This window comes from Eublepharis macularius, chromosome 13, assembly GCF_028583425.1.
Source record: "Eublepharis macularius isolate TG4126 chromosome 13, MPM_Emac_v1.0, whole genome shotgun sequence".
Classification (NCBI taxonomy): domain Eukaryota; kingdom Metazoa; phylum Chordata; class Lepidosauria; order Squamata; family Eublepharidae; genus Eublepharis; species Eublepharis macularius.
Window position 1 is genome coordinate 69,873,485 of NC_072802.1, and position 26,776 is coordinate 69,900,260.

Sequence of the window (26,776 nt, forward strand, 5' to 3'; positions counted from 1 at the left end):
CACGCGCACAACCCTACCCACCACACACCCCGCCCCTCCTTGCAACGAGACGCCCTGACTTCTGCTTTGGCCCCGCCTCGTTCCGGCCAGCCACGCCCCCTCGCTTCTTCCCAGCTGGTCTGCCGCCATAAGCTGCTGCGAAGCTCCGCCTGATTGGCTCCGCTGCCTGGTTCAAGGAGTCGTGGGCGGGGCTTGTGCCTCCCCCTGTGACGGAGCACTTTTGGCTTCTAACGCTTGCCGTAGCGACGGTTGTTTGCTTGGCTTTCTGTGGCTTGCTTGCAAAAAAGCAATTATTTTTCTTTCTTTTGAAAACTGATTTTTCTCCAGATGTCCCAAGAAGACCCGGCAGTCTCTAAAGCGGTGACTGTCAGCGATGTGCAGCAGCTGCTCAAGAAGAAAGATGAAATTGAAGCCCAGATTAAAGCTTACTATGAAGTTCTGGAAGATGTAAGTGACGGGGCGGGGGCAGGGGCGGGGGGAGGAATGCTAGGGCTGTGTGTACCCCGAAAGTCTTTGGAGAATGAAAAATAATTGTGGTTAGTTGTAAAGGCTGTTGTTTCTTTTGCAGAAGAAGCAAACAAAATTGCTACTCAGTTATTTAAAAGCAGCGCTGCGTGTGCCTCCCATAAGCTTATTTTCATAGATTCATAGGGTTGGAAGAGACCTCTAGGGTCATCTAGTCCAGCCCCGAATTTGCCTTTGCCTTATTTGTGTCAGGGTCCAGCTTACATTTTTTTCTTCTCTGGGTTGAGTTTTGGGAAATAGCCTGACTTGCTGTGCAACCCTAAACACGTTTACTGGCAAGGTAGTGCTATTGAATCAAATGAGACTTACTCCCAGGCAAGCGTGCACAGAATTGCAGAAGAAGATGTTTGGTCTTTGAGCTGCAGCTTTGCGCGTGGGCTCTCTGTTGGTCGGTTCAGGTGACTGTTGGATCCAGGGCTTTGACAAAATAGGTAGCAAGCTTTGTAGAAGCAGGACATGCTGTTCAGCATCATGAAATGGAGGCAGAGTGTGAAACTACAATGCCAAGACCACGGCTATACAGCCCGGAAAATCCACAACAACCAGAGTGTGGATGTTTGGGCGCACGTGGCAGAGAAATGCTAGTGTGGACTACGATGTAATGACAGAAATGTAGAAAACGTAACTTAGGAGCTTTTCTTTTGCGACTGGTGAGATTGTCTGGCGTGGGGTATAGTGCTGTGTGCTCAGTTGCTGGTCCATTCTCTCCAGTAAACGGGGTGTGCTGCGTGCGAGCTGTGTGTGTGTTTAACTAGGGGGAATGGGGAGGTGCCACAGTTCAGTGGTGAGCATGTGGAAGGCCCCATGTTCACTTGTAGGCATCTACAATTAAAAAATCTCAAGTTGCAGAACTGAGAAAAAACCCTGCTAGTCAGGTGGCCAATTGCCTGATTCAGTGGAAGGCTGCTTCAGAACTTATCTTCTTGAACGGAAGCAGAAAGGCACTGAACTAAATTGTTAAAAGGCCTGCTCTGTTCTAGTGTCTCTCTCTTTAAAATTAAATGCTTCTTCTTAATCTTCTCTTTGAAAAAGGTATCCACATGGCAATGTATATATTTTTTCTGCAGCAAAGAGGAATTGGGATGAATGAACCGCTAGTGGATGTTGAAGGGTATCCACGTGCAGACGTTGACATCTACCAAGTCCGGACAGCAAGACACAACATCGCCTGTGAGCAGACCATCCTCGCATTGTCTCAGATTACATTTGTGTGTGTGTGTGTATCCTAGTCTGATGGTCTAACCACTACATCACACTGGCTGTCCTTCTATGTTACTTCCCTCCCCCATTTTATCCCCACAACAACCACCATGTCAGTAGGTCAGATTGCACACTGCAAGCTTCCATGGCAGCACATGGATACGAACCTGCACCTCCCAGATCCCAGTCTGACACTCTAGCCACTATACCTCACTGGCTTTATCTTCAGTAGAGGTCTCTTGCATCCAACCCAGAACAATTAAGCATCTTATTTTAATATGAATTGAAATGTAGATGCTTACATAAGAAAGCTAGAAACTGGGGTGTGTGCTGCAACTGTGCAGAAAAATCTGAGCATAGGGCATAGAGTGCAGCACTTCTGAGCATTTCTGGCTTTTGCTTTGAAAACAATAATGCAGGTTTCTAGCCCTTGTGATTGTGAAGATGGGCTTCAAGGATTGTGGACATTTTCTTGGTATTTCCAAAGTGGGGCTAATTCTCTGCAGACAAGGGGATAGGCCTCAATGCCTGAAATGGCTTCTCATCTCTCTGCACAACCGGCAAAAATAAATGGCTTGCAAAATAAGGAGCTCTGTGCATGTTGGAGAACTCAGCTTTTCCCTGTGCAGGATCTGATACACCAGTGCTACAGATTTTATTTTTTTCACATCTTTTTTCAAAGACTTTCAGTCCACACGTAGTTTTTTGTTTAGACATAATAGCTCTATTAAAACGACTTGGATTTTTTATTTGTTATAATAGTTACCTGTTTTCCCTCTGTGGATCGGTTCCGCTAACAAAGATGTATTCTCTGCTGCACGGAGCCTTCTCCTATCCCAAGATCTCTTGAAGCTTCTTGAGATGGGGGAAGACTGTGCCTTGGGGGAAAGCACCGCTCTTAGCAGAACAGACTACAGGATGAAGTGAACTGGGCAGGGGGGGTTGGACTAGATGGTCTGTATGGCCCCTTCCAACTCTATGATTCTATGAATCTAGGACTGTACAAGTAATGATTTGTTATATTCTATACTCTGCTATTTTCCTGTTTTATTCATTATAATCTACTCTTTCCTTTTTTTGTTTTGTATCTTATATGTATATATAAATTGCTTTTATTTTGGAAAAATCAGTATAAGTTTTAATTTAACAACGAAAAAAAAAGTGTATGACATCCTGGCTAGAATAAAGATGGAATTCAAAATACGTAAGGAGGGAGAGATGGCCTGAAAGATGGCTAGGGGCAAGAAGTATCCCTTAGAGAGGGCCTTGGTGGAGTGGCCAGTAAGGGATCGAGTTTCGGAGAGGCCTGCAGTGCCATTTCTGCAGTGCCATCAACTTCAGTTGGGTTTCAGCTCTTACGACTATGGATGCCTTTTGCCCAGGGCTTTTTTTCTGGGAAAAGAGGTGGTGGAACTCAGTGGGTTGCCCTCAGAGAAAATGGTCACATGGCTGGTGGCCCCGCCCCCTGATTTCCAGACAGAGGGGAGTTTAGATTGCCTTCCGTGCCGCTGAGCGTGTTCCAGCTGAAAAAAAGCCGTGCTTTTGCCTGCAGGTTTGCAAAATGATCACAAGGCCCTGATGCGTGAGGTGGAACAGGCTCTCCATCAGCTGCATGCCCGGGAGAAGGAGAAGCGCGAAAAAGACGAGGCGGAAGCTCGCGCAGAGGCCAGGAACCGGAGCCAGGCCTTGCCTTTGCCTTTTGCCAGAGTGAGCGCCATCACTCCAGGCTCTCCAGCGAGCATGTCGGCAAGTCCTTCCTCTTGTACGCTTGTTGAGTCTTGGGGCACATCTTTACTTTTGGTAGCTGGTACTAAAGCCCCATTTTTTCTCTTGCTCTGTGAGAGCCAACCAAAACAAACTCTGGTTCTCCTTCTCTCTTCTAGGGGTTGCAAGTGGATGATGAGATTGTTGAGTTTGGCTCTGTGAATACTCACAACTTCCAGTCCCTCCAAAATATTGCCACCGTTGTGCAGCACAGTGAAGGGGTGAGCCGCTTCGCAGCTATTGTTGGTTGGCATTTGGGGTGTGGTTTGTTTTCAGTTCTCATGGAAAAGGAATGAGCAAAGCCAGTGGCCCACCTGGCATGGGCAGCGCTTCCTGGACAGTCAGGCACTAGCATGTGCGGGTTTTTGAGCTTTACACGATGCTTCAAGAATGTGAACATGATCCTGCTGGTACTGAGCAAAGGTAAATCTAGTCTGGTGTTCTGTTTCTGGAAAAGGCCAACCAGGTCTCCTGAAATGCTCGCAAGAAGGGCAGGAAGGTGATGGCTCTCAGCATCTGAAGCCATCTTCGTTGTTTCACGTGATCCTGCCACAGTCAGACATGCCTTGATGATATCCCAAATAGTTACTCTAAAATGTTCCTCTTGAGGCTGCCCTTGAAGAACATCCAGAAACTTCAACTGGGTCAAAATGTTGTTGCAAAGGATGTAGGTAGGACCTGCAGAGATGTACCAATACTATGTCCAATATGTTGGTCCTGGTTAGTTTCTGGCCCTCCATTCAAAGTACTGATATTGAGTTCTAACACTCTAAATGACTTAACCCAGGGTACCATTTCTACCCATGTGAGCCTCCTGTGATTGACATAGTTAAGGTGGGCAAGTACGCAGATAAAATTCAGTTGTGGGCTCTGGAATTCCTACCCTAGAAGGTTTTCCTTACCCTTGCTCTTTGCTCTTTGGAACCTGGCAAAAACTGTGTTGTCCCAAAGGGCTTTGGCTGGAACTATGCCCTGAATTGCTTCTGTTTTGATCTGTTCTAGTGGTTTTCTGCTGCTGTGATTTCTTATTTATTGTTGATTTTATTTTTACTTATTGCTGTTTTATATGTTTGCTGTTGCTGGCAACTTGTCTTGGATTTTTAAAAAATTAAATCCCTTTTAAGACAGCTTTGGGTATTCTTTAATAATAGAAAGACATGATATAAGTTCTCCAAATAAATACTAAGCAAGTGAACAAAACCTGGAAAGAAAATAAGGTCTTTCTGTACATTTATCACTTTTTCTTCACCAGAAACCTTTAAGTGTGGCAGTGATCCGTGGAGGAGAAAGAATGCGCTTGGGGCTAACGCCTAAACGCTGGACTGGTAAAGGGCTTCTGGGGTAAGTCTTCCAAAAATCTTTCTTATTCAGGTTGTCACCAATGTATTCCACTTGAGTGGACAATCCTGAATTTCTGCCATCATGTGGTTCTATACTGAGCCACTACCAGTGCTTAGAATCCACATTACAAGTGCAAAAAAAAAATCACTTCTATATTACCACATCCTACTACAGTGATGGTGAACCTTTTTGAGCCTGAGTGCCCAAACTGCAATACAAAACCAACGTATTTATTTCAAAGTGCCAACCCTGCAATTAAACCTGAATACTGAGGTTTTCGTTAAGAAAAAACAACTCATACAGTTGTCCGAACTAATTAACATCTTTCTCTCTCGCTCACTCAGGAGCCACAAATGAAAGTAAAGCAAGTTAAATCAAAGCAGCTTACTCTTCTTTAGAAAGCCAGCCCCAGCAGCCCGGCTGGTGCCTCCGCTTCCTGCTGCTAAAGAGACGGGCAGCAGGGAGGCAGCCTTGAAGAAAAGGAATCACGTGGGCAGGGCCAAAACCCGTGTGATCTCTGCTCAGAGCTACTGGAACACTGTTCCAGGCGTTCCCCCTCCAAATGAGCCCTGGACCTAGTGATCGGCGACTTGGCTTGTGTGCTCACAGAGAGGGCTCTGTGTGCCAGCTGTGGCACGCGTGCCATAGGTTCACCATCACTGTCCTACTATATAAAAGCCGTGCCGCGTTCCGAACGACTCACTTTTTATCCTGGCGCAGGCGCACTGCGGCCCTGTGGTGCCCCTGCACCAGGGCAAAAAGTGAGATGTCAGTGACAGGCCTCTGAGGACCTGTAGAGCTGGCAGGGAGATGCAGTGTGGGGGAGCTCCCCCCGCACAGCCTTCCTGCCGCCTCCACAGCAGCTGTGGGGCCACGCTTTGCCTCCCTGCCACCTCCACAGCCCTTGGAGGCCTGCCTGTGGAGCTGGCAGGGAGGCACAACGCGGGGGAGCTCCCCCTGCACTGCCTTCTTGCTGGCAATGCAGCCCCACTCTCTACACGGCCCTCAGAGGCCTGCCTGCGTGGGGAGGCGCTTTCCCCACTGGCTCCACTGGCAGTGGGGCCTTGGGCCGTGCTAGCATGGCCCTCCCAGGATCCCACTGCTAGAGCCCATTGTATTTATTTATTTTTACAACGGGCTCTGTTGCTAATACAGGGATAAAGGCCCCGTTGCACCTGGCTGTCTTTCCTGTTTCTTTGGTGAACGAATGTGATTTTTGTTTTGCTTTTTAGTTCTTTGGTTTTTCCTGCCGTTGGATTTTAGTTGGGTTATTCTTTATGTAACTTACCAGGGTGGGGTCCCCCCACCTTTATAAGACCCCATGGTACAGAGTTTAGCGTGTCCAGTGAGGACTGGGGAGACTAAGAGCAGAACCACAAGTGACAAAAGGCACAGATTGGACACTTGTCTGCTTCGCTCAAGTTTTGATGGGAAATGTAGGCATCCTGGTCTTGCAGCTTGGCTCTCTGACTGCTGCCCAATGGACTTTTCAACTGTCACTTGTCCAACATTCCGCCAAGCTGCCTACATTTCCCATCAAAACTTGAGGGAAGCTGGCAAGTGTCCAACCTGTGCCTTTTGTCACTTGTGGTTCTGCTCTTAGTATAAATCCCCTTTCTGTCATGAAATTCATAAGGCAACCTTGGCCTAGTCGCTCTGCCAGTCCAGCCTACCAAACAGAATTGCTGTGAGGAAAAAATTGAGAAGAAGAGACAAAAGGACATTTATCTGAGCTCCTTGAAAGGAAGGGTAGGATAAAAAAAATGTAAAATAAAATTAAGTGTGGCAGAAAGAGAGGCTGGAAAAGTTGTAAAGAAACAACAAAAATTAGTCTGGAGGAGTCAGGTGTTCTCAGTAATCCTGAACACGCAAGTTGTGTGATATTCAACCCCAAGTGCTGTGACCATTTCCCCCCATGCATGTGGTTTAACATTTTTATTTTATTGGTTCTGGATACTTTTGACTTCCCTAAGAAGTGAAAGGTGGATTATAGATTTAAAACAATCTCTAATACTCTTTTCTTTTCTTCTCAAGTTGCAACATAGTCCCTCTGCAAAGATGATTTCCAAGGTAAAATCTCACAATTCTGTTGATACTTTATTCTTAACAAGACAACGACACAACTCTATGAAGAAGCTGGGATATTGGAAATGAATCCTGAGATGCAAGTCTCGACTGCTGAGGAGGCTTTGACTGCGATCTGCACTCATGGTTTGCAGTTGTGCTGATTCACAGGATTAGTTTGCACCGATCTTGCATCTTTTACCCCCTAGCTGTAAATCAAATTCAAAAGGCAGATTTTCTTTTTGGCAACACATTCTGCAACCTCACTATCCTTTCTTGCTTATTCAGTAAGGCAATAAAGAGGCCGATGCTAGTCCTCATGAATTTTTCTCTGCTTTTGTTTCTTTTCCTTCAGTGTTGACATGGGGGGGGGAGGTATTGTAATTTTCAGATCTCTGAAGTGTGCCAGAATGCTGATCGGTATTGTATTTTGTATTTCCATTAGAGAAAGTGAATAAAATTTAAGATTTAGAACCATGGATTTGTGCAACTTAAATATTAAGTTTACAAACATACTTAGCCACTTTACATTTTACATGCTTTGGGCAGATAGCATATGCTTGCTCTGTTTTCCTATATTGAACATCAGAAGCTTTCTTATATCAAGTTAAACTGTTGCTCCCCTGAATTCGGTGTTGTGTGTGCAACTGAACTATGATTCTTTCGTTTGCAGTTTGCAGGTTAGGTTGCAGATCTTTGTAAAATTCTCCCTTGCAAATACGGAGCTGTTGAAGTGAATGGGAATGCCTTCTTGATGAGGATCTTCTATGTATACCCCACGCTTCCTCTGCCTATAAGGGCTCAGAGACGCTGTCAACTCTGATTATACATTTGGAATAGTAACTGAGCCTGTTTGCGGGGAGGGTGGGCTAAAAATTGAATTAATAAATAAAAATAAAATAAGTGTTGAACCAGAGGATCACAGAGCAATGGCCCCCAATCCTTCAGTGTGTACCTTACCTGCTGTCCTCTCACACAAAGAGCTCTAGAACCACATCCGCTTACATGAATTACAATGGAGTCTCTTTCACAGCTGCACATGGGAAGTGAGCAGCTAAGCAATGTAAGGAATGAACTCTACCCTGTGATTGAAGTGGTAGAAGCCTGAAGGGGTTGGGTAGCCTGTACTGCTTCAGGTTGTAAGAGGTGTTTTGCTCACTGCAAGAAAAGAGCTAACACATCAGGGAGAAAAGTGCTGGTCTAGCCTAGTCTTTTGACTAGGGGCCAGAACTTTGTCCCTGGTTCTGACCGCCATACCATCCTTTTGCAGCCGCCCTGGAGTTACATCATGGCAGTGCCCATGGTTTATGGAGATTTTACAGTAGCCTGATTTGTTTGGTGGCACCTGGATTTTTATGCTATTTAGATCAATGTGGGTTAATACTGGATTTTATGCTATTTGCAATAACATTTTATTTTAACAGTATGTTTTGTTGGAAGCCTTGAGCCGGCTTGCGGGAATGGCGGGGTATAAGTCAAATAAAATGAATGAATAAATAAATAAATAGTCCTTGCTGGGCTACTTTTCTACTTGCAAGGAGATTTTTATAGGCAAAAGACTATCTAGAAATATGATTCCCCCCACACCCCACTTAAGTGGGATATTGTCGTTGACTACCACATTTTTAGCTTATTCTGCTGTGTGTCTAGGTGGTCACCCGACATCTTTTGTGGGGAAAGGGAAAGGTGGTCTTCTTTATGACTTGGCCTAAGTAGCTGAGGCCTACAAGATGAGAGGAAAAAGTGACTTTTGTATTAGGCTGCAGAGGCCAAAATTCCTTCCTGTTACATAGCCATGAAAGGCCCAAGAACCCTGCTGCCCTCCTCACAATTTACATTAAAAAAGGAATTTTTACCTGAAGGAGTGTTGGGGAGAAATGTAGTCACAAGGGTACCTTTCACCCAAGCAAAGAGGCACTTCTGAACTTCAGTTAACATAATAAAGCAGCTTTATGAACACTGCGAGATTCAAGTCCAGCGGTACCTTAAAGAACAACCATTGTTGTCCTTTAAGGTGCCACTGGACTCGAATGTTGATATTCTGCTGCAGGCCAAAATCGCTACCCACCTGAAACAATGCATTGTATTAGTAAATCGTAATGTCATGAAATTTAGCATTTTTTTTAAAAAAAAGTCTAGATTTCCAAAAAGATACCATCACACTCTCAGGCTTGTCTGTGATGCTCTAAACAAAAGTGGCACATGGATTGAAAAGAGAACCAGAGGGGGGATTTTGAGTCTATTCTAGGGGGGGCGGTATTTATTTATGTAATTCATAGTCCACCTTTCTCGCTGAGACTCAAAAGTGGATTACACAGTATGAGATTAGTACAATCAGTATCAAGGACATTTCCATAAACAATGCCGTAGGGTAAATAGATACAAGTTTAAAAGACATAGTATTAGCAAGGATCCAACACAGAGTAGAAAAAATACTGAAACAGAAAATCAATTCTAGGACTGTCATTAGACAACATGGCACACAGGTGGTACACAGGAGTACATATTTAAAGCAGCAGATAATATGTAAGCAATATAGTAATGAAGTCTATGGTCCCTAACTCATTAGCGAAGCATCTGAGACCCCAGCCCTACAATACATTTGAGTAAAAAGCCTTTTTGAATAGTTCAGTTTTGCATCATTTATGGAAAGCCAAGAGAGTGGGTGCTGTCCTGACCTCAGGCAGGCCATTCCACAGGGCAGGGGCCACCACAGAGAAAGCCCGTGTACAGGCTGCTGTTGACTTCACCCATGTGTAGCCTGGCACCTGCAGGAGACCCTGTTCAGATGGGCAATAGGGAGGGAGGCAGTCCTGTAGGTATGCCAGACCAAAGCCATAGAGAACTTTATATGTAATAACTATATGTAATAACTAATACCTTGAACTGAGCTCGGTAACTGATGGGTAGCCAGTGGAGCCACTGTAGGATGGGAGTGATGTTCATGCTCCTGATAACAGTCGAGCTGCAGCGTTTGGCACTAATTGGAGCTCCTAGTCAGAGAGACCAGAAAAGCAGGTGTCACAGGCCTGTAGATGGTGGAGTGCTAAAACAGACTGAAAAGGGCATTTTGAGTGTGTGTGTGGGGGGGGGGGGGAGTAGATTTCCTGAGGATGGGCAGAGAGCAAGGGCTCTGTGTCTTCAGGCAGGGTGCCCAAAGGCATTTCTCAGGGAGTATGAACAAGAGTGTGTGGTGTGGCTACTACCCTTCACTCAATTGTGGGGCGTTGCCCACACAAATGTGTCTCCAGAGATGCCTGGAAGCAAACTGGCTATTTGGAAACCAGCCAGGGCAACCAAGTTGTCCCTAGGAGGAAAAGGCTTGTCCTGTCTAGACAATCAGTCACAGTTGCTTTGCGGCCTTCTCTGGCAGCTGCCGGTTGCTATGGGAACAGGAGTCGGATGCAAACAGTCTCCAGGGCTTCCCAGGCCGCTCGGCTGCAGTCGGTCAGGTGAGTTCGGGGAGACAGAAAGGGGGCCGGTCGGGAAGAGGCTCGGAGGGCAGCTAGGGTTATCAATGCCAAGTTGGCAGTGGAGCCTGGGGAGGGCAGAGTTTGGGTAAGGAGGGGCCTCAGTGTCGTATCATGCCATAGAATCCACCCTTCAAAGCAGGCATTTTCTCCAGGGGAACTGATCTCTGTAGTCTGGAGATCCATTGTAATCAGGTTGGGAACCCTAATTGGGAAACAGATACAAGAAAGGTTGAATGGAGTGGGGCAAGGCCTGTTTTTTTTTTAAATTAAATTTCAATAATCCTGCCGAAACAAAATCAGTTTCCTTTCTGATTAGGATGGAGATAAGAAACTTTCCAAGACCAGAACGTGACCTAACTTTTCCTCGCTGATGACTAGCCTCTTCTAAAGTTCTCGTTTGCAAATTTCAAGTTTGTGTGGGGCATGAGCAAATGTTTCCCCTGGTCTCGCTGTCATGGTCACCATTAAAATGTTTGGATGCATAGGTGACGGCCTTATTTCTGGCTTTGTTATAGAGAGAGTTGCAGTTATCAATAAGGCAAGATAAATTTCTCACCTTGCATTAGGATCCTAAGAATCTTTACCCATAAATAAGTCCACTGATTTATTTCTCCCTAGTGAGCATGCTCAGGACTGCAGCCTTATTTGGCAAATAGGATCCTGTTGAGAAATTAAGAATAGATCTTGATTTTATGCAATCTGAAGAGAAACCAGAGGAAAGATCTTGATTATGTAAGACCACCTTCAGTATACAAATGCATTCAGCTCTTTATAATGAATTGGACCATAAGTTCCTCTAGCCCACTACTGTTTATTCCAAATGGCAGCAGCTTCCCAATACCTTTGGTAAGGATCATTCCCGCGCTCTGCCTCCGTCCTGAGATCCTTTGAGATGTCAACGACTGAACCTGGGATCTTAGAGCCAAAACACACGTTAAGAAATACCTAGGTTCAGCATGTGTTCTCTTACCTCAAGGTTTGCTGGGATCTGTAGGCGTCCTGGAAGCTTAAAGTTTAGCATTTACAGAGCAGCAGGGAGGGAAATACAGGCACCTGAATTTCCCTTCCCCTTTCTGCTGCTCTGTAAATGCTAAACTTTAAGCTTCCAGGACGCTTACAGATCCCGGCAAACCTTGAGGTAAGAGAACAAGTTTAGCATTTACAGAGCAGCAGAAAGGGGAAGGGAAATTCAGGTGCCTGTATTTCCCTCCCTGCTGCTCTGTAAATGCTAAACTTTAAGCTTCCAGGACGCCTACAGATCCCAGCAAACCTTGAGGTAAGAGAACACGTGCTGAACCTGGGCATTTCTTAACGTGTGTTTTGGCTCTCACACATACAGGGTTCTTTGAATCATGGAAAAACTGTGACAACCTTGTGACTAATATTGTTGAAACTATATTTCTCAGATTATATAAAAATTTGTAAAAGTTAATAGAAGAAGATGTCGGATGAACCCGGAAATACTCCTGCAGAAACCCCACAAGAGGTGAAGTTATCAGAAGGTGATGCTGAAATGCCTAGTGAAGAGGTACAAAATGTAGCAATTATGCCTGATAAGACAGAATTGCCCAGCCAGGCTGCCGAGGTGCCTCGTGAACAGAGTCGGGGAACTTCTGAGCTTACACAAGTAAGTGAAGGTGAAAGATTTTCAGCAGAAGATAATGATAATGATAATGATAATCAATTTATATACTGCCCTTCAGGATGACTTAATACCCACTCAGAGTAGTTTACAAAGAATGTTATTATCTCCACAACAAAACACACTGTGAGGTGGGTGGGGCTGAGAGAGCTCTATCGACCTGTGAATGACCCAAGGTCACCCAGCTGGCTTCAAGTGGAGGAGCGGGGAATCAAACCTGGTTCTCCAGATTAGAGTCCCGTGCTCTTAACCACTGCACCAAACTAGCTCTTGGGGCCAGCTTAGCTCTTCTCCAGACCTCCTAAAGGCAACTTCTCACCCACTGGAAGTGTTGCCATTGTGAACTCAGCTGGTGCTAGCTAATTCTATACTTACATAAGGAAACTTTGGTGTTCCTGTCCCAGGAATGGGTACAAGAGTTGGAAGGTGGACACAGCATTTTCGTTCCCCCCGTCTTGATGCAGACTCCAGTTCCAGGTTGACACGTTTGAACAATTCTCTTGTATCCAAGGAGATCTTTGTTAACCCAATTTGAGATGGGCAGGGTCAAAATTTCCCTCCAAGTTTGCTCTCGGCCAATCATCTCAAAAGTTTAGATAAGGATTTTTGGGCACCATGTCAGGAAATTAAAACTTATCCTCCTTTTATAGCTGAAACTGTTCCGTTCCTAGTCCATCTTCACGTTTACTTGTCTCTCCTTCCTGCAAAGGCGTTAAGATTTCATTGCTCCCCATCTCTCAAACAAGCCTGTGTTATTCCAAGGCCCATTTAATTCTCCCATGATAGAGGGCATCCCAGCCTTACCCTAGACCCTGTACTTTTCTCTTGTCTGCATTCACTCCTTTGGTGTGGGGGCATGCAATCAGAAAAATGGGGAGGGACACTTGCTCCCTCCTGTTCTAGACCTGGGCCGATTCCAGATGGCCAGAAATTGCGTTTTTTCTGCGGAAATAATCGCTTACCGGCCACGCGTTCACTTTCGTCTCCATCCGCTTTGTCTCGCAGCGTGCCATGCCATCCTGCTTCCGGATGTTCGCATGGCCAACTGAGGTACCCGGGATTGGTTGTTTCCTCCCCTTCACAGTTGACGTCGGGGGCCTTCATTGGTTCGCATTTCGGTTTTTTTAAAAAAAATTTTTACGTGTTTTGCGCAAATGCGCAAACGCGCAGGTATGCGAATATGCAGCGTCGACTTTTGTGTGCTTTTGTGCGTTTGTGCATTTGTGCGCATTTGCACAGTTCGATGTGCGCAAACGTGCAACTGCGCAAATGGCGCCCGGTTTTTTTAAAAAAATTAAGGGAATATTGTTGCCGGCCGGCCAGCAAAGGAAGGAGGAAAAGGGGAGGGCCTCTCCGTGGCGACGAAGCGTCCAGAAGTGTGCAAACCCGCAATACCGCGTTCACACTGTCCGCTTATAGAGCGCAAGCGAGCGCCATGGACCACAGGTAAGCCGGGACGGGAAATTGCAGGTATTTACGAGTGAGGTCACTGAAAAAGCGAAAGCACTCGCTCTATTTGTGCCCATCTGGAATCGGCCCTGGTGTGAACAATAGGTTGTAGGATGGTGATCTCCCATGCCAGACAATTGTTTTCCCATTGGAGCCATTAACAAACCCAGCGCCCAGAGACTGTGGCCCTCCATGGAAGTGCATTAGACAGAACTTAAAACTTGTTAGAGAACTTCAACTGACCCCTTTTTTCCCGCTTTTAAGGAAACTGCAGTTGATGAAGGATCCACACAAGAAGGAAGGCAACAGCTGGTCTCCTCAGGCACACAGTCCCAAAGCATCCCTTTGAGGAAGAACCAAGTGCTGAGTTTCTCACAGGAGATAGTTGTTAACGTAGAAACCCCTGAAAAGGAAACAAGTACATCTGAAAAAGAGATTTCGGTCAGGCATGTGGAAGACCAAATGCCCAGCGAAGCGAATACTATAGAAAAGGAAGGACTGGCTGAAGAACCAGGTCAAGATGGGAGACCAGCAGAAGATGCAGAAATGGTGGTCTGGGGGGATTTAGAACCGCATCTGGCAAGCCAGGAAAGTAAGGCAAGCCAGGAACCTGCTGGAAAAAGAGAAGAGGGTGCCATGAGTGGAAGTTATCCGGAAGGTGCTGCCGAGGAAGAAACGCCTAATGGACAAATAAGTGTGGGAATGTTCCCCAAAGAGGGAGACCCCTCCACACCAGACTCCCTTACCCAAGGTCTCCCTCCAATTGATGGGTCCGAATCTGTTGTGTTTTCTGCCTTCCCCAGTATGATGTTTGAAGACAAGACCAAGAAAGTCTCTGCACACTCACTTGTGAGTATCGCACAGAAGACGGCAGACCGCTGTGACTCACAATCAAAGTGCAGCCATGCAAATGGGAAGGGAGTGCCTTGGGCAGAGAAAAAAAACTCACAGAAAACAGTATTTTGTTTAAAAAACACATACATTAATAGATTTAAAAAATGTTTATGCCGCATCTTGCATTTCCAGAGTTGGGTGTGTAACAAGCAATAAACATAACTTTCAGTTAAAATTCTGAGGAGTTAGCCATGTTAATCTGTAGTCACAATATAATATAGAGTCCAGTAGCACCTTTAAGACTAACCAACTTTATTGTAGCATAAGCTTTCGAGAACCACAGCTCTCTTTGTCATCTGAACTGTGTTCTCTTCAGATGACGAAGAGAGCTGTGGTTCTCCAAAGCTTATGCTACAATAAAATTGGTTAGTCGTAAAGGTGCTACTGGACTCTATACTAATTAAAATTCTGTCAGACTGAGGGTGGGAGGGGAAGAAAGCTATTATCTAAATCACAATCAAAATACAAAATGGTATTCTGGGCGCAACATCGCCACCACTACATAAAACAAATTACGGGTAGGGAGTAAAAAGAAGAAAAAGATCTTTCTCTAAAAGCTGGAAAGAATCAAGTTGTCTTCATCTGGTACCTGAAACTCAAAAGAGAAGGTCCCAAATGAACTGATGTGAGGGTGTGTGTGTCCAAAAATGGGGTGCCACAACAGGGTAGGCCTTGCCCTTAGTAACCTTCCTTCAGGAATGGGGGGTGCACAGCTCAGGGTCTCCCTAGGTGGTCTCAGCTATTGGGCATCATTTTGATGAATTCACCAAAGGCCCTCAGGGTTCAGAATCAGGGGAGATGGAGAGGAGGATGTGTGGATGCTGCAATTTTAGTCAGAGACAACACAAGAGCCCCCAGTGCAGAGCAAGTTAATCACCACTTAACACTCCATTGAAATTGCTGGAATTAGCAGTCTGTATACTTCTTTTCCCTCCCATAACTTAGAAGAAACAGGATAAATGATCCAGAGTTAGAGAAATCATGCAAATTGGCTCAAAATGTATCATTTATGCAAGTCATACAGCTTGGCTTATAGTAGTGCAGAATGTCTATTTGGGTTGTTTTTAAATATAGTGTTGGGTATACACAGCTCTGAAAATAACTTTCTCATTTCAGAATTTATCTTGGGTCTTTGGCTATAACAGCAAACTCCCAGTTTTCAACCTAATAGATGAAGAGTTTAGGGTGATTTTGTACATCTCTTCTCACACAGCTGTGATTCATGATCTCCAGAGGAACAAGCAATATCACCTACAGGTACATAGTTCTATATCAGGGCAAGAGAAATGGTAAGTCTCTCCTGTTTTGCTTAGAAGTATCTGCCATCAATATTAAAATAGTAGTTGTAGATTTTCTGGGCTGTATGGCCGTGGTCTTGGGGACCACGGCCATACAGCCTGGAAAATCTACAACAACTAACGCTCTCTGGCCGTGAAAGCCGTCGACAAAATATTCAAATAGTTTGGATATGGCTAAAGCTTTCATGAGAAGGTAATCTATTACCAGTGGTCAAGTTTTATGTCACAAACAAATCAAGAGAAATGTGAATTTTGTTGTGTAGCAAATTCTGACATAATTATCCTTGTAAGATTTTTCCTTTCTGTAATAAGGTCCTTTTCTGAAATAATATGTTTCTGCATTTATTTTATTATTACTTGTTTTTCCTATCTGTTCTTGCATTTCCTGTATTCATTTTGTATTTGTATAAAATTAAAAAAAAATGTGAATTAGAGCTAAACAAGACAAGATGATGGCAGGTCTGTGATTTCATCTCCCAAGCTGTTTTTATTGGTAACTTGCAATCGCAATCCCCTACCCAGTTCAGAGGGGCTGTGTGGGATGTGTGTGCAAGGGGGGGAGTAACCCTCCAGTCCTTTTTTCCTGATCTCAAAACTGTTCCCTGGAGCTGCTATTTGTCCTAGTGAGAAAAACCACAGAGGTTGCCAGGGCTTTTTTTCAGGGGGAACGCAGGGGGACGGAGTTCCGGAACCTCTTGAAAATGGTCACATGGCTGGTGGCCCCGCCCCCTGATCTCCAGACAGAGGGGAGTTTAGATTGCCTGCTGCGCCGTGCCACAGATGGCAATCTAAAGTCCGCTCTGTCTGGAGATCAGGGGGCGGGGCCACCAGCCATGTGACCATTTTCTCTGAGGGCAACCCTCTGAGTTCCACCACCTCTTTTCCCAGAAAAAAAGCCCTGGAGGTTGCCAATGTGTTGCCTATATTTTCCCCTATCCTGTGGCCATAAAGGCCAAATTTTTAGAGCTATTATACCCCTCAGAGACCAGGGGACGAGGAATGTGGGAATTGCCCTGTTTGTGAACTTGCCTGGGGCATCTGGCTGCTAGATAGAATATATGACTAGATAGTCCCTGAAGGTGGGTGGAGGGAGAGGGAGAGAGTGTTTCTGGCAGAGCGTTTGAATCAGCGACCTGTTGAACATTTCTGATAAAATAACCCGGTCGTTCGCAACAAGGCCTCTTTCCTTCTGCTCCACCTTAGGGACATTCGAGTTGCATCTCGTGTGTCTGTGTGAGTGAAGACAGAAGATGGATAGCAACAGCCGACGGAGGTCCTGAGAGCTTGGTGATTGTCTGGGATGGCTACTCAGCGTAAGCGCCGAACAGCTGCCATTTTCATTAGGATACGCCCATCAATGCCATGATAAGCTGGGACCACACAAAGAATCACTGGGGGGGGGCAGAAACCATTGGAAATCCCATTCATCCACCCAGGGCTTTTTTCTGGGGAAAGGGGTGGTGGAACTCAGTGGGTTGCCCTCGGAGAAAATGGTCACATGGCGGTGGCCCCGCCCCCTGATCTCTAGACAGAGGAGAGTTTAGATTGCCCTCTGTGCCGCTGGAGCGGCACGGAGGGCAATCTAAACTCCCCTCTGTCTGGAGATCAGGGGGCGGGGCCACCAGCCATGTGACCATTTATCAAGAGGTCCCGGAACTCCGTTCCACCGTGTTCCAGCTGAAAAAAAGCCCTACATCCACCCCTTAAAACCCAGAGAAGGATCCCGAATTTTTATGTCCTTGAGGGACCACTCTCATTGGCTGTTGCTTGTTTGTTTCTCCAGAGTTCCTGTGCACACGATATTTGACAGTCACCCAGAAGGGGGTGTTGGTGCCATTGCAATTTCCCACGATTCCAGGTTTTTGGCTACTGTCGGTGCTGGGGCAGTGCAGGTACATGGAATGTTTGTTTTATAGCACTATTTCTCAGCTAGGGGGCATGATTGTGGAGGAGGCACAACTGATCTAGCATATCTTCGTGGTAATGGGCGATGAGCTAAGGGTTTCCCAGAGGATGTGTTGATCATGACTCCAGGGGGAACACTAACATGGGGGAGCAGGGTTTGTTTTTTCTTTATTTTTTTTTCACTTCATTTATAGCCCACCTTTCTGACCGAGAGTGAAGGCAGATTTCAAAATATAGAAAAAAATTAAGTCAATCAGGATAAAACATCCCGTAAGCAATGCAATAGTACTAAAATTTCAGGGTTAGAAAACAATGTAAACAAATTCAGTATCTAAGAGTCTCTCTATGAGACATCTGACACATGAAGAACTCGTGTTGGGAGATGTAATGGTAGCGAGGAAGGGTAGTTTTAAAAGACAGAGCCAGCGGCAGGGCAAAGGCTTTGCTATACACCGGAGCTGTGTGAAGGGGCTGTGGAATGCCAGAAGGGAAACTTCAGCCCATTATAACCTCTCCAAGTCCAAGCCTGGCTCTGGAAGGCAGCTCCAGCCCATTTCCATTCCTCCTTGTCCTCTGGTTGCGATCCCACGTAGTTTTAGACTGGAGAGGTGAAATTGACAGAGCCTTGGGGAGGTGAAGGTGAAATTAACAAACCCTCTGAGGAGTGATCTCTGCTGGCTCTGTCTTTTAAAATATGCTTCTTGGCTAACATTGCGTCTCCCTACACTTGATGAACACACTCCAAAGTGTCTTGTATAGAGAGACTGTGTGGCATTATAAAGAAAATGGCTTTCGAAGGTGGGAAACAGGGCAGTAAACGCAAGGTGATACATCCCATAAACATTGCAATAGATTACATTCCTGTTCCCTTATACAAGCATCTCCATGAGTCGTTATACCGCAATCCTAATTCCTTTATAAAAATGCTCTCTTGAATATTTCTCTTTTGCATAGTCTGTGAAAATTTAGAAATGTGGGGGGCTTCCCGATCTCCTCAGGCAGGCCCCTCCACAGGGTGGGTGTCAGTCTGCCCGTGAACAGGCCATCACAGTTCTCACCCATTTGAAGGGTGGTGCCCTCAGAAGGTTTTGCTCAGATTAGGGAAGCTCATGTGGTGGAGCACGGCTGATTCCCCACACATTGGATAATGCACTTTCAATGCACTTTAGCGATCGCTTGGAAGTGGATTTTTTGTTTCACACTTGAAAAATTCAGTTCCAAATGATCTCTAGAGAGGATTGGAAGTGCATTATCCAACGTGTGCGGAATCAGCCCATGTTTGGAGCAGTTGTCCTTTAGGCGTGTGTGTCCAAGGCCATGATGGCTTTATAGATGACGGCCAGTATCTCGAACTGAACCTACAGTAGCAGCTGACGGGCAGCCAATGGAGTGATTGCAGAATGGGTGTGACGTGCATGCTCCGCCTCGCTCCCAATAATAACTGATCCTCAGCATTCTGTGTCAACTGGAGTCTTTGAGTCGATTTTAAGGGCAGACCTAAGCAGAGTGCTTTACAGTAGTCTATCCTGGAGGTAACGGCGGTATGGCTTGATGAGGCCAGATCAGCTGAGTCAGCTGAGGGAGCCATCTTCCAAGTTAAGTGAAAATGGCACAGGCTGGTGGTGAAGTGGCAGTAGGAGAGCGTGCATAGCAAAGTGGGAGTGCGGGGGGGGACACAAGGAAATGCAAGAATGGATGGGAGCTGAAGCAACCCTTGTCCGGTGGCGGGGAGCAGTATCTGTGAACAAGAGAAAGAGAAGGGACTCCCCTCAGGAATCTCCAATGAAGGGTCAGGGTGTGGTGCAGGTGGAAGGTCTGGGCACCTTAAAAGGGGGTGCAATTTTATAGCCTTAAGAGCGTTTTCTTTTTTTACACCAGAAAGTTTGCATTTGGAAGTGGACCTCACCTGAAACAAAGCCTGTTTGCAGTGTAGAACTCCCACCTCAGTATGGTTTTCAGGTGAGTAATTCCGATTGTTTATATACAGAGAGAGTTGTGGGCTTTATTGTGGGGAAGAATGCGGAGGGTGTTGTGCTTTGGAAGTTCATTGTCACCAGACTCACTGTCTTCTGTCCAGGATCAGCTTCAGAGTCCCTCAATACATAGAGTCATAGGGTTGGAAGGGATCTCTAGGGTCATCTAGTCCAACCCCCTGTGCAATGCAAGAAATTCACAAATACCTCCCCCCCCACACACACACCCAGTGACCCTTACTCTATGCCCAGAAGATGGCAAAACACTGTCAGGATCCCTAGCCAAACTGGCCTGGGGAAAAGTGCCTCCTGCCCCCAAGGTGGCAATTGGCAAGTAAGAAGGGGCCACAAGAACGAGGCACTGATGTAACCTTTCCTGCCCTCCCTCTCATGATCTGCCTAGGTTCACATCACAAAGTCCTCATGTTTGTTGGGGAACAGCAAAAGGACATTGTATCACACATGCAATAGGATTTTTGTGCCTCCCAAATGGAAGCCACTGCCTTAGCATTTTCAACCACAGCACACAGGGAAGATGTACGCTGTTTTTGCATGCTCAGACTGCCCCATGGAGCCACCATTCGCTCCACTGTGAAACTTACATGTAGCCACATAAATGATGTGATTTTTACAGCAAAGCCAAGGCAGTGGAGCTCACGCCTCGTGTTGCAAAGAGCCACATTTGCAATCACTATCAATCAGAAGAGCCGTATGACTCCTGCATGCACTGTGTACCACCCCATCAAATGCACACATACAATAATATAACCATTACAACAACAAAATGTAGTCTTTATTAGCCAGAGGCTATTACTTTCTTGGTGCCAATTCAAAATTTCAAATGATCAAACGTCAGCATGACATGAGCCATATAAAACAAACACCAAACAAGCTACATATTTCAGCAATTACCTACATTTAAAATGTACTTAATAATCAATCTTTAAAGCATACCATCCTAAAAGCATCATTAATCAATCAACAATATATATTTTAAAATATTGCTAAACAATCAATAAAATTGTATCTTGCTATATAATTTATATAATATAAATTGCATAGAATTCAAGTTACCTTATATTATCATGTGTGTGTATTATGCGCCATTGCCTCCAACCTATGGCGACCCTATGAAAGAAAGACCTCCAAAATGTCCTCTCATTAACAGATTTGCTCAGATCCTGCAAACTGGAGGATGTGGCTTCTTTTATTGAGTCCAGCCATCTCGTTTTAGGTCTTCCTCTTTTCCTACTGCCTTCAACTTTTCCTAGCATTATTGACTTTTCCAGAGAATCTTGTCGTCTCGTAATGTGTTATGTTAGCCTCAGTTTTGTTGTCAAACCAGGCTTGATTTGATCTAGTACCCCCTTATTTGTCTTTTTGGATGTGAGGGCGATCTGGCTGTGACATCTGTCACCCCGTTGATCACCAGGGTTGATTCGGCTGATCTGGCTGGCTAGGCGGGTGTCCCCTTCCTCCCTCACCGCTCCATGTGTGTCCCTCCCGAAGCTGCGCACTCGGTGGAAGAGGACGACCATCCCAGATAGAAGGAGTGTACCATTCTTCGGTCAAGGGTATACAATTTGTCTCTTTGGCTGTCCGTGGTATCCGCAAAACTCTCCTCCAGCACCACATTTCAAATGAATCAATTTTCTTCCTGTCAGCTTTCATCACCGTCCAACTTTCACATCAATGGGGTATTAGATCAAAATTTATCTAAGATTCACTAGCTATTAATATTAGATGTATGTTACCAGAGGCTGTGGAGAAGGGTGGAGTGAGTGTTGGGGGGGCAGTGGAGGCAACACCATGCCCCCCCCCTCCTCAGCCCCCTGCAGGGTCAAGCTCCGCAGCAACCAGGCCCAGTGGGTTGACTGAGGCGCCTTATAGACAGCTGCGCACCCGCCAGCTGATCAATGGCAGCTGGCCTGTGTAGAGTTAGTAGGGTTGCCAGCTCCAGGTTGGGAAATTCCTGGAGACCTGGAGGGTGAAACCTGGAGAAACCTGGAGAAAGTGGGGTTTGGGGAGGGAAAGGACCTCAGCATGGCATCATTCCATAGAGTCCACCCCCCAAATTAGCCGTTTTCTCCAATTGAACTGATCCTTGTGGCCTGGAGACCAGTTGTAATTCCGGGATATCTCCAGCCACTACCTGGAGGCTGGCAACCCTAAGAGTTAGGCACCCACTGGCAGTGGGCCCTCTGGCAGCCAGCTCTCTGACAATCAGCCGCTTGGAAGCTCCACCTGGGAGCAGGAAAGAAGAGGAAAGAGGCAGAAATTGCTCAGGGGGCACTCTTGGTTCCTCACAGGCTGGGCCACAGCTCCAGAAGGCTTCTGGGTACAGACTGGCCACTGGGCATGCCCCAGACATGGCTAGTGCCTTCAAAAGGGTTGAGGGGGCCGGCCAAGGAGGAAGACCAGTTCTGGTTCCCAGCTCAGAAGGGAGTAAAGCTAAGGGAGAGGCGGTGGATTAGGGTGCGGTCTAAGGCCCAAGGGAAAGCCCTTCAGCCAAATTAGGTCTTGGTGCATGATAGCTGGAGCTGGGATTCCTACAGCGTTGTTGTAGAGGATGGGGGCCTTTGCTTCCACCCATGGCTCAAGGCCTGCAGCTCAGGGAGGCTTGCTGCTTATCCATTCTCTGGTCCTTCCTGAGGTCGCTGTTGTGACATCGCAAACTCCTACTTCCCCATCCAAGCATCAGTTTTTCAACTTTAAAAAATTATTTTTTTAAAAAAAAGCTGATCTTATGGCAATAGTGAGATTCAAACATGGAGAGTGCCGTTTTGTAGCCCAACCACTTAACCACTATGCTACAGCACTATCTCATATTTCTCCTCAGTGAGTCCTTTAAGTGGCTGACATCATTCTCCTCCCCTCTGTTTTAGCCTCACAGCAACCCTGTGAGGTAGGTTGGGCTGAGCGGGTGTGACTGGCTCAAGATCAGCCAGCAAGCTTCGATGGCAGAGCAGGGATTTGAACGTGGGTCTCCCAGATGCTGGGATAATACTCTAACCAGTATGCTTCCCCTGACTCTCTTTTAGCAGAACAGATCCAGGGGGACTAGCTCAACAGTTGAGGCACCACTACAGTCCCTGTCTGTGCGCATACCACCCACCTTACCACCGCCGAGCAGCGTCTCTGTTGCAAATCTTAGCTGATCATGCAGCTTTATCTATTGTTAATACTGTATACTGTTTTGATCGTGGTTCTTGCAGGACAATGTTGCATTTAGTTCCAGAGACCATTGTGAACTGGTCAGCAACAGCACCACACAAGTCATATTCTACAAGTGGGTAAGTAGAAATGGCCTCTGGGATATTTGGGAGTGTTGTTCGACACCATTGTGTATTCACAAGAGATGCAGGAACAGCTGCAGAGTATGTGTGTGTGTGTGGGGGTGGTATTTGTGTCTAATTTCTAACAAAAATGGAGCATGCAGGAGACAGGAGCTCAGTCCTGCCTCTTGCCTCGCCTCACTTGGCCTGGGTGCTTCCGATGTTTCCAGCCCTGCTCACTTCTGGTAGTGGAGTCAGGCTGGGAGAAATTTGCTTTAAGGTGAGTGAATGCAGTGAGGTAAAGAGTGGGCGGTAGGCAGGGTTTTACTCTGGAACTAAATGCCTCTATGGTAATCTTCGTTAGTCTTTAGTTCTGTTCATCATTCATTTTCATAATGGCTTATGAATTCTGCTTCCTTATAAAAAGGGAGAGTGGCACCATGTGCGGTTCCAGAGAACGAGTCTCTCTCTTGCTCATGCCCTTTTCTCCATTGCTCCTTAGGAAGGCAACAGTTTGCAGTTCCATGCTCCGCTCCTGACAGACAAAGTGAGTATGAACATGGAACGCAGGCAGGGGCTTGATAAATCGAGCCTCCTTCCATTGTATTGAGATTCTGCTGTGAGGGAATCGGTGGCGCTTGAGCAGGGACCCTGAAATGAGCTGCCAGATTCGTCCCGTGCAGACGGGGCCAGTCGGTCAAGGTCTTTTGCTGGCCCCAGCAAGGTATATCCGTTCCTTCCTGGGCCCGCGTCATTGTTGCAGTGGCCCAAACCCAAAAGAGGATGCCAGCCAGCCTCCAGTGTTCCGGCATCACTTGTCGGAGTCTGGTTCAGGCTTGTAACATGGGGGCCCTGCCTTGATCCTGTCCCATGTATAAATCTCTTGACGCATTTCTTTTTTATTTCTGCGATTGCATAAACAAGCTAGGTCCGGAGGAGTTAGCTGTGTTAGTCTGTAGTAGCAAAACAGCAGAGAGTCCAGTAGCACCTTTAAGACTAACCAACTTTCCTGTAGCATAAGCTTTCGAGAACCACAGTTCTCTTCATCAGATGCATCTGACGAAGAGAGCTGTGGCTCTCAAAAGCTGACGATGCATCTGACGAAGAGAGCTGCGGTTCTCGAAAGCTGACGATGCATCTGACAAAGAGAACTGTGGTTCTCGAAAGCTTATGCTACAATAAAGTTGGTTAGTCTTAAAGGTGCTACTGGACTCTTAACTATTCAACCCCCTTTAGCACCCCATGCCTCTAGAAGCGTAGTCAGTCTTCAGGAAGCCATTTCGATTTCTTTGTCTTTTGACCAGCTTACAAGATGCTCTGAGCTCCCAAGGAAATCTCTATGCCTGTGAAAACTGCCTCTCGGTCTGTGGGTGGCCTGGCTTTGCTGCTTCTGTGACTGGCACTTGAGTATTGGATATTTCAGTGTGTTCTGTACTTTTTCCCCCCCACTCCAGACATTCAACAAGGTGGTGGGAATCTTTAGCCAGTCCCTTTTCCACTTTAGCACTGAACAAGCCATTACAGGAACGCTGGAAGGGAAGTTGGTGGTTTGGGATGCCGTGAATCCTCCTTCCAGGTCTGCCGCTTTGTACGTCAAGCCCTACAACATGAAAGCCATCAAACTTGTGCATTTGCAGAAAGATGGGATCACAGCTCTGGCTGTCATGGACAAGTAAGCCCTTGATCTCACCGAACCATCCCTTTTTTAAATTCCCAGCTCCGGCTGGTTTCCACGGGTCCTTTTTATCCTCCCCCCCCCATGCTTGGTGGGACACAGAGCCAAGCTACAAGTGACGCCTTACACAGGTTGGACACTTGTCAGCTTCCCTCAAGTTTTGATGGGAAATGTAGGCGTCCTGGTTTTACAGCTTGGCTGTCCATTACAGCTGCAAGACCAGGACGCCTACATTTCCCATCAAAACTTAAGGGAAGCTGACAAGTGTCCAACCTGTGTAAGGCATCACTTGTAGCTTGGCTCTAAGGCTGCAATCAGACATCACAACAAGCTGCAAGATGAAACTCTGGTCAGGCATAGAAACAGCTGGTTGCTGTACTGATGTGCTTCATTTGCTTTTTCCACCTCCTTCCTTCTATTAAGCAAACTTTCCTGGTTTGATCAAGCACCAACATACCACAATGTCCGAATGGAGAAACCTCCAGAAATTGGAGTTCATTTACTCCCCACAAAGAAGGCTTCAGCTTTATAGGGTCTACCACACTGCCTCAGCAAATGCTGGGAGATTTGTGGGCAGTGCCTGGGGAGAGCGGAGTTTGGGGAGGCTGTGATGTCACTTCCAGGTGATGTACTAGGCTGCTTCCCCTAGTCTATGATGAGATCATTTCCTGTGGGCAGGTAATTCCTTGTCTCTGGAAGGTAAATGGGAGGCTGATTTTTATACCTCGATTTAATCCCAGTGTAGAGTTCCACTTTGTGTGGAATCAATAAACTCTGAGGCATCAAGGTATCTGCATTCGGATGTCCTGGTGTATTGGTGTTTGATCCAGCCAGGGTTTTTTGGATTCAGCTCTGCATATGAAAGGAAGTGGAACAAAGGTGGGCATGCATCCCGCAACTTGCCTGACTCTGAGGGCCAAGCTACAAGTGACAAATGACACAGGTTGGACACTTGTCAGCTTCCTTCAAGTTTTGATGGGATATGTAGGCATCCTGGTCTTGCAGCTTGGCTCTCCGACTGCTGTCCAACGGACTTTTCAACTGTCACTTGTCCAACATTCTGCCAAGCTGCCCACATTTCTCATCAAAACTTGAGGGAAGCTGACAAGCGTCCAACCTGTGTCATTCGTCACTTGTAGTTTGACCGCAAGTGGAGCGCAAGTGAAGAGGGAGGAATACACATGAGTCTGTTCACTTGCCAATCAAGTGTCATTCATCACTTGTAGCTTGGCTCACAATATGCTCTGTTGTGGCTCCCACTTGGTGGGATGGTCTGCTTGTGGAGACTGGAAGTTTCCCACACTTCTTACATTCTGTAGAATGTGTAACACAGAGTAATTCAGAAGGACAATTTTATACACCGAATAGGATTGTAGTCTATTGCATTGTGTATTATGTATTTTCTTCTTTTTACTGCATTGTTTTATAACTCTTATAATCCAGTTTGTACATCTTATATTGGGTTTTCTTGTATTGTTTTCTAATTTTGTAATCCGTATTGAGGCTCAGCAAGAGATACAGATTATAAAGTAAGCAAGTAAATAAACAATTAATTAAATGAAACAATCTGCAGCTCGTCAGGACATCTGAATATCGCCTGAGAGGCTTTGCTGGAGCTGCGTGAAGGGGCTGTGAAATGCCAGAAGGGAAACTTCAGCTCCTTAGAACCTCTCCAGCTCCAAGCCCAGCTCTGGAAGGCAGCTCCAGCCCATTTGCATTCCTCGCTGCCCTCTGGTTGCCATCCCACCCAGTTTTAGACTGGAGAGGTGAACTTGACAGAGCCTTTGAGGAGGCAAAGATGAAATGGACAAACCCTCTGAGGAGGGATCTCTACCAGTGTTGTCTTTTTAAACTATGCTTCCCAGCTAACATTGCATCTCCCTACTCTTGACAAACAGGGACTGAGGCATCTTGTATAAAGAGACTCGCAGTGGCCAGCTTGAGAGCACCTGGTGATTTCAGTGCTTGAGGGTGAAACGACATGTTCCATGAGACACTGGGACTGGATACTCTAATTTTTAATTTAAAGTTATAATACGGTCGGGTGAGGGCTTGAATTGGGGCCATGGTCTTGGGACAATTTTAGGGGGTAGCTTTCTCCCCTTACACCATTTCCCAATAGTAACCCTTCTTTCTTAGCTGTCATTTGCTTTGGTAGAGATCAAAAGTGAATGTCTGTATTATATCTGGATCTTCCTGGTCCAAGCTCCATATCCCAGTGGTGGTTCTCAACACTATAAATGCTCTGCTTAGCTACCTTTCATTGTGCCCTTTAAATGAAGAATAGAAATGTAAATG

The 26,776-nt window shown here is 46.1% G+C and overlaps 2 protein-coding genes across 4 annotated transcripts in view; both read left to right on the plus strand.

Moving 5' to 3' along the window:
* Nucleotides 1-203: 203 nt before the first annotated feature.
* On the plus strand, nt 204-7,812 carry PSMD9 (proteasome 26S subunit, non-ATPase 9). Of its 3 annotated transcripts, none has more exons than XM_054995728.1 (7): nt 204-447; nt 1,593-1,695; nt 3,278-3,471; nt 3,609-3,710; nt 4,742-4,830; nt 6,865-6,900; nt 7,568-7,812. In XM_054995728.1, the coding sequence occupies exons 1-6, from the start codon at nt 328-330 to the stop codon at nt 6,890-6,892; spliced, it is 636 nt and encodes a 211-aa protein (XP_054851703.1). In that variant the 5' UTR covers nt 204-327; the 3' UTR covers nt 6,893-6,900; nt 7,568-7,812. The 3 variants fall into 3 exon arrangements, with proteins under 3 accessions (XP_054851703.1, XP_054851702.1, XP_054851701.1); XM_054995727.1 differs by having other exon boundaries at nt 7,575-7,812; XM_054995726.1 differs by lacking the exon at nt 7,568-7,812 and having other exon boundaries at nt 205-447; nt 6,865-7,373.
* A 3,996-nt stretch (nt 7,813-11,808) lies between these two features.
* CFAP251 (cilia and flagella associated protein 251) overlaps nt 11,809-26,776 on the plus strand; it is a 36,164-nt gene continuing 21,196 nt past the window's right edge. The window contains exons 1-9 of the mRNA XM_054995877.1: nt 11,809-11,994; nt 13,723-14,307; nt 15,469-15,609; nt 16,854-16,963; nt 17,434-17,542; nt 19,434-19,514; nt 22,744-22,821; nt 23,306-23,350; nt 24,258-24,475. Of these exons, the coding sequence (XP_054851852.1) occupies nt 11,809-11,994; nt 13,723-14,307; nt 15,469-15,609; nt 16,854-16,963; nt 17,434-17,542; nt 19,434-19,514; nt 22,744-22,821; nt 23,306-23,350; nt 24,258-24,475 (1,553 nt within the window). The remainder of the gene's footprint in view (nt 11,995-13,722; nt 14,308-15,468; nt 15,610-16,853; nt 16,964-17,433; nt 17,543-19,433; nt 19,515-22,743; nt 22,822-23,305; nt 23,351-24,257; nt 24,476-26,776) is intronic.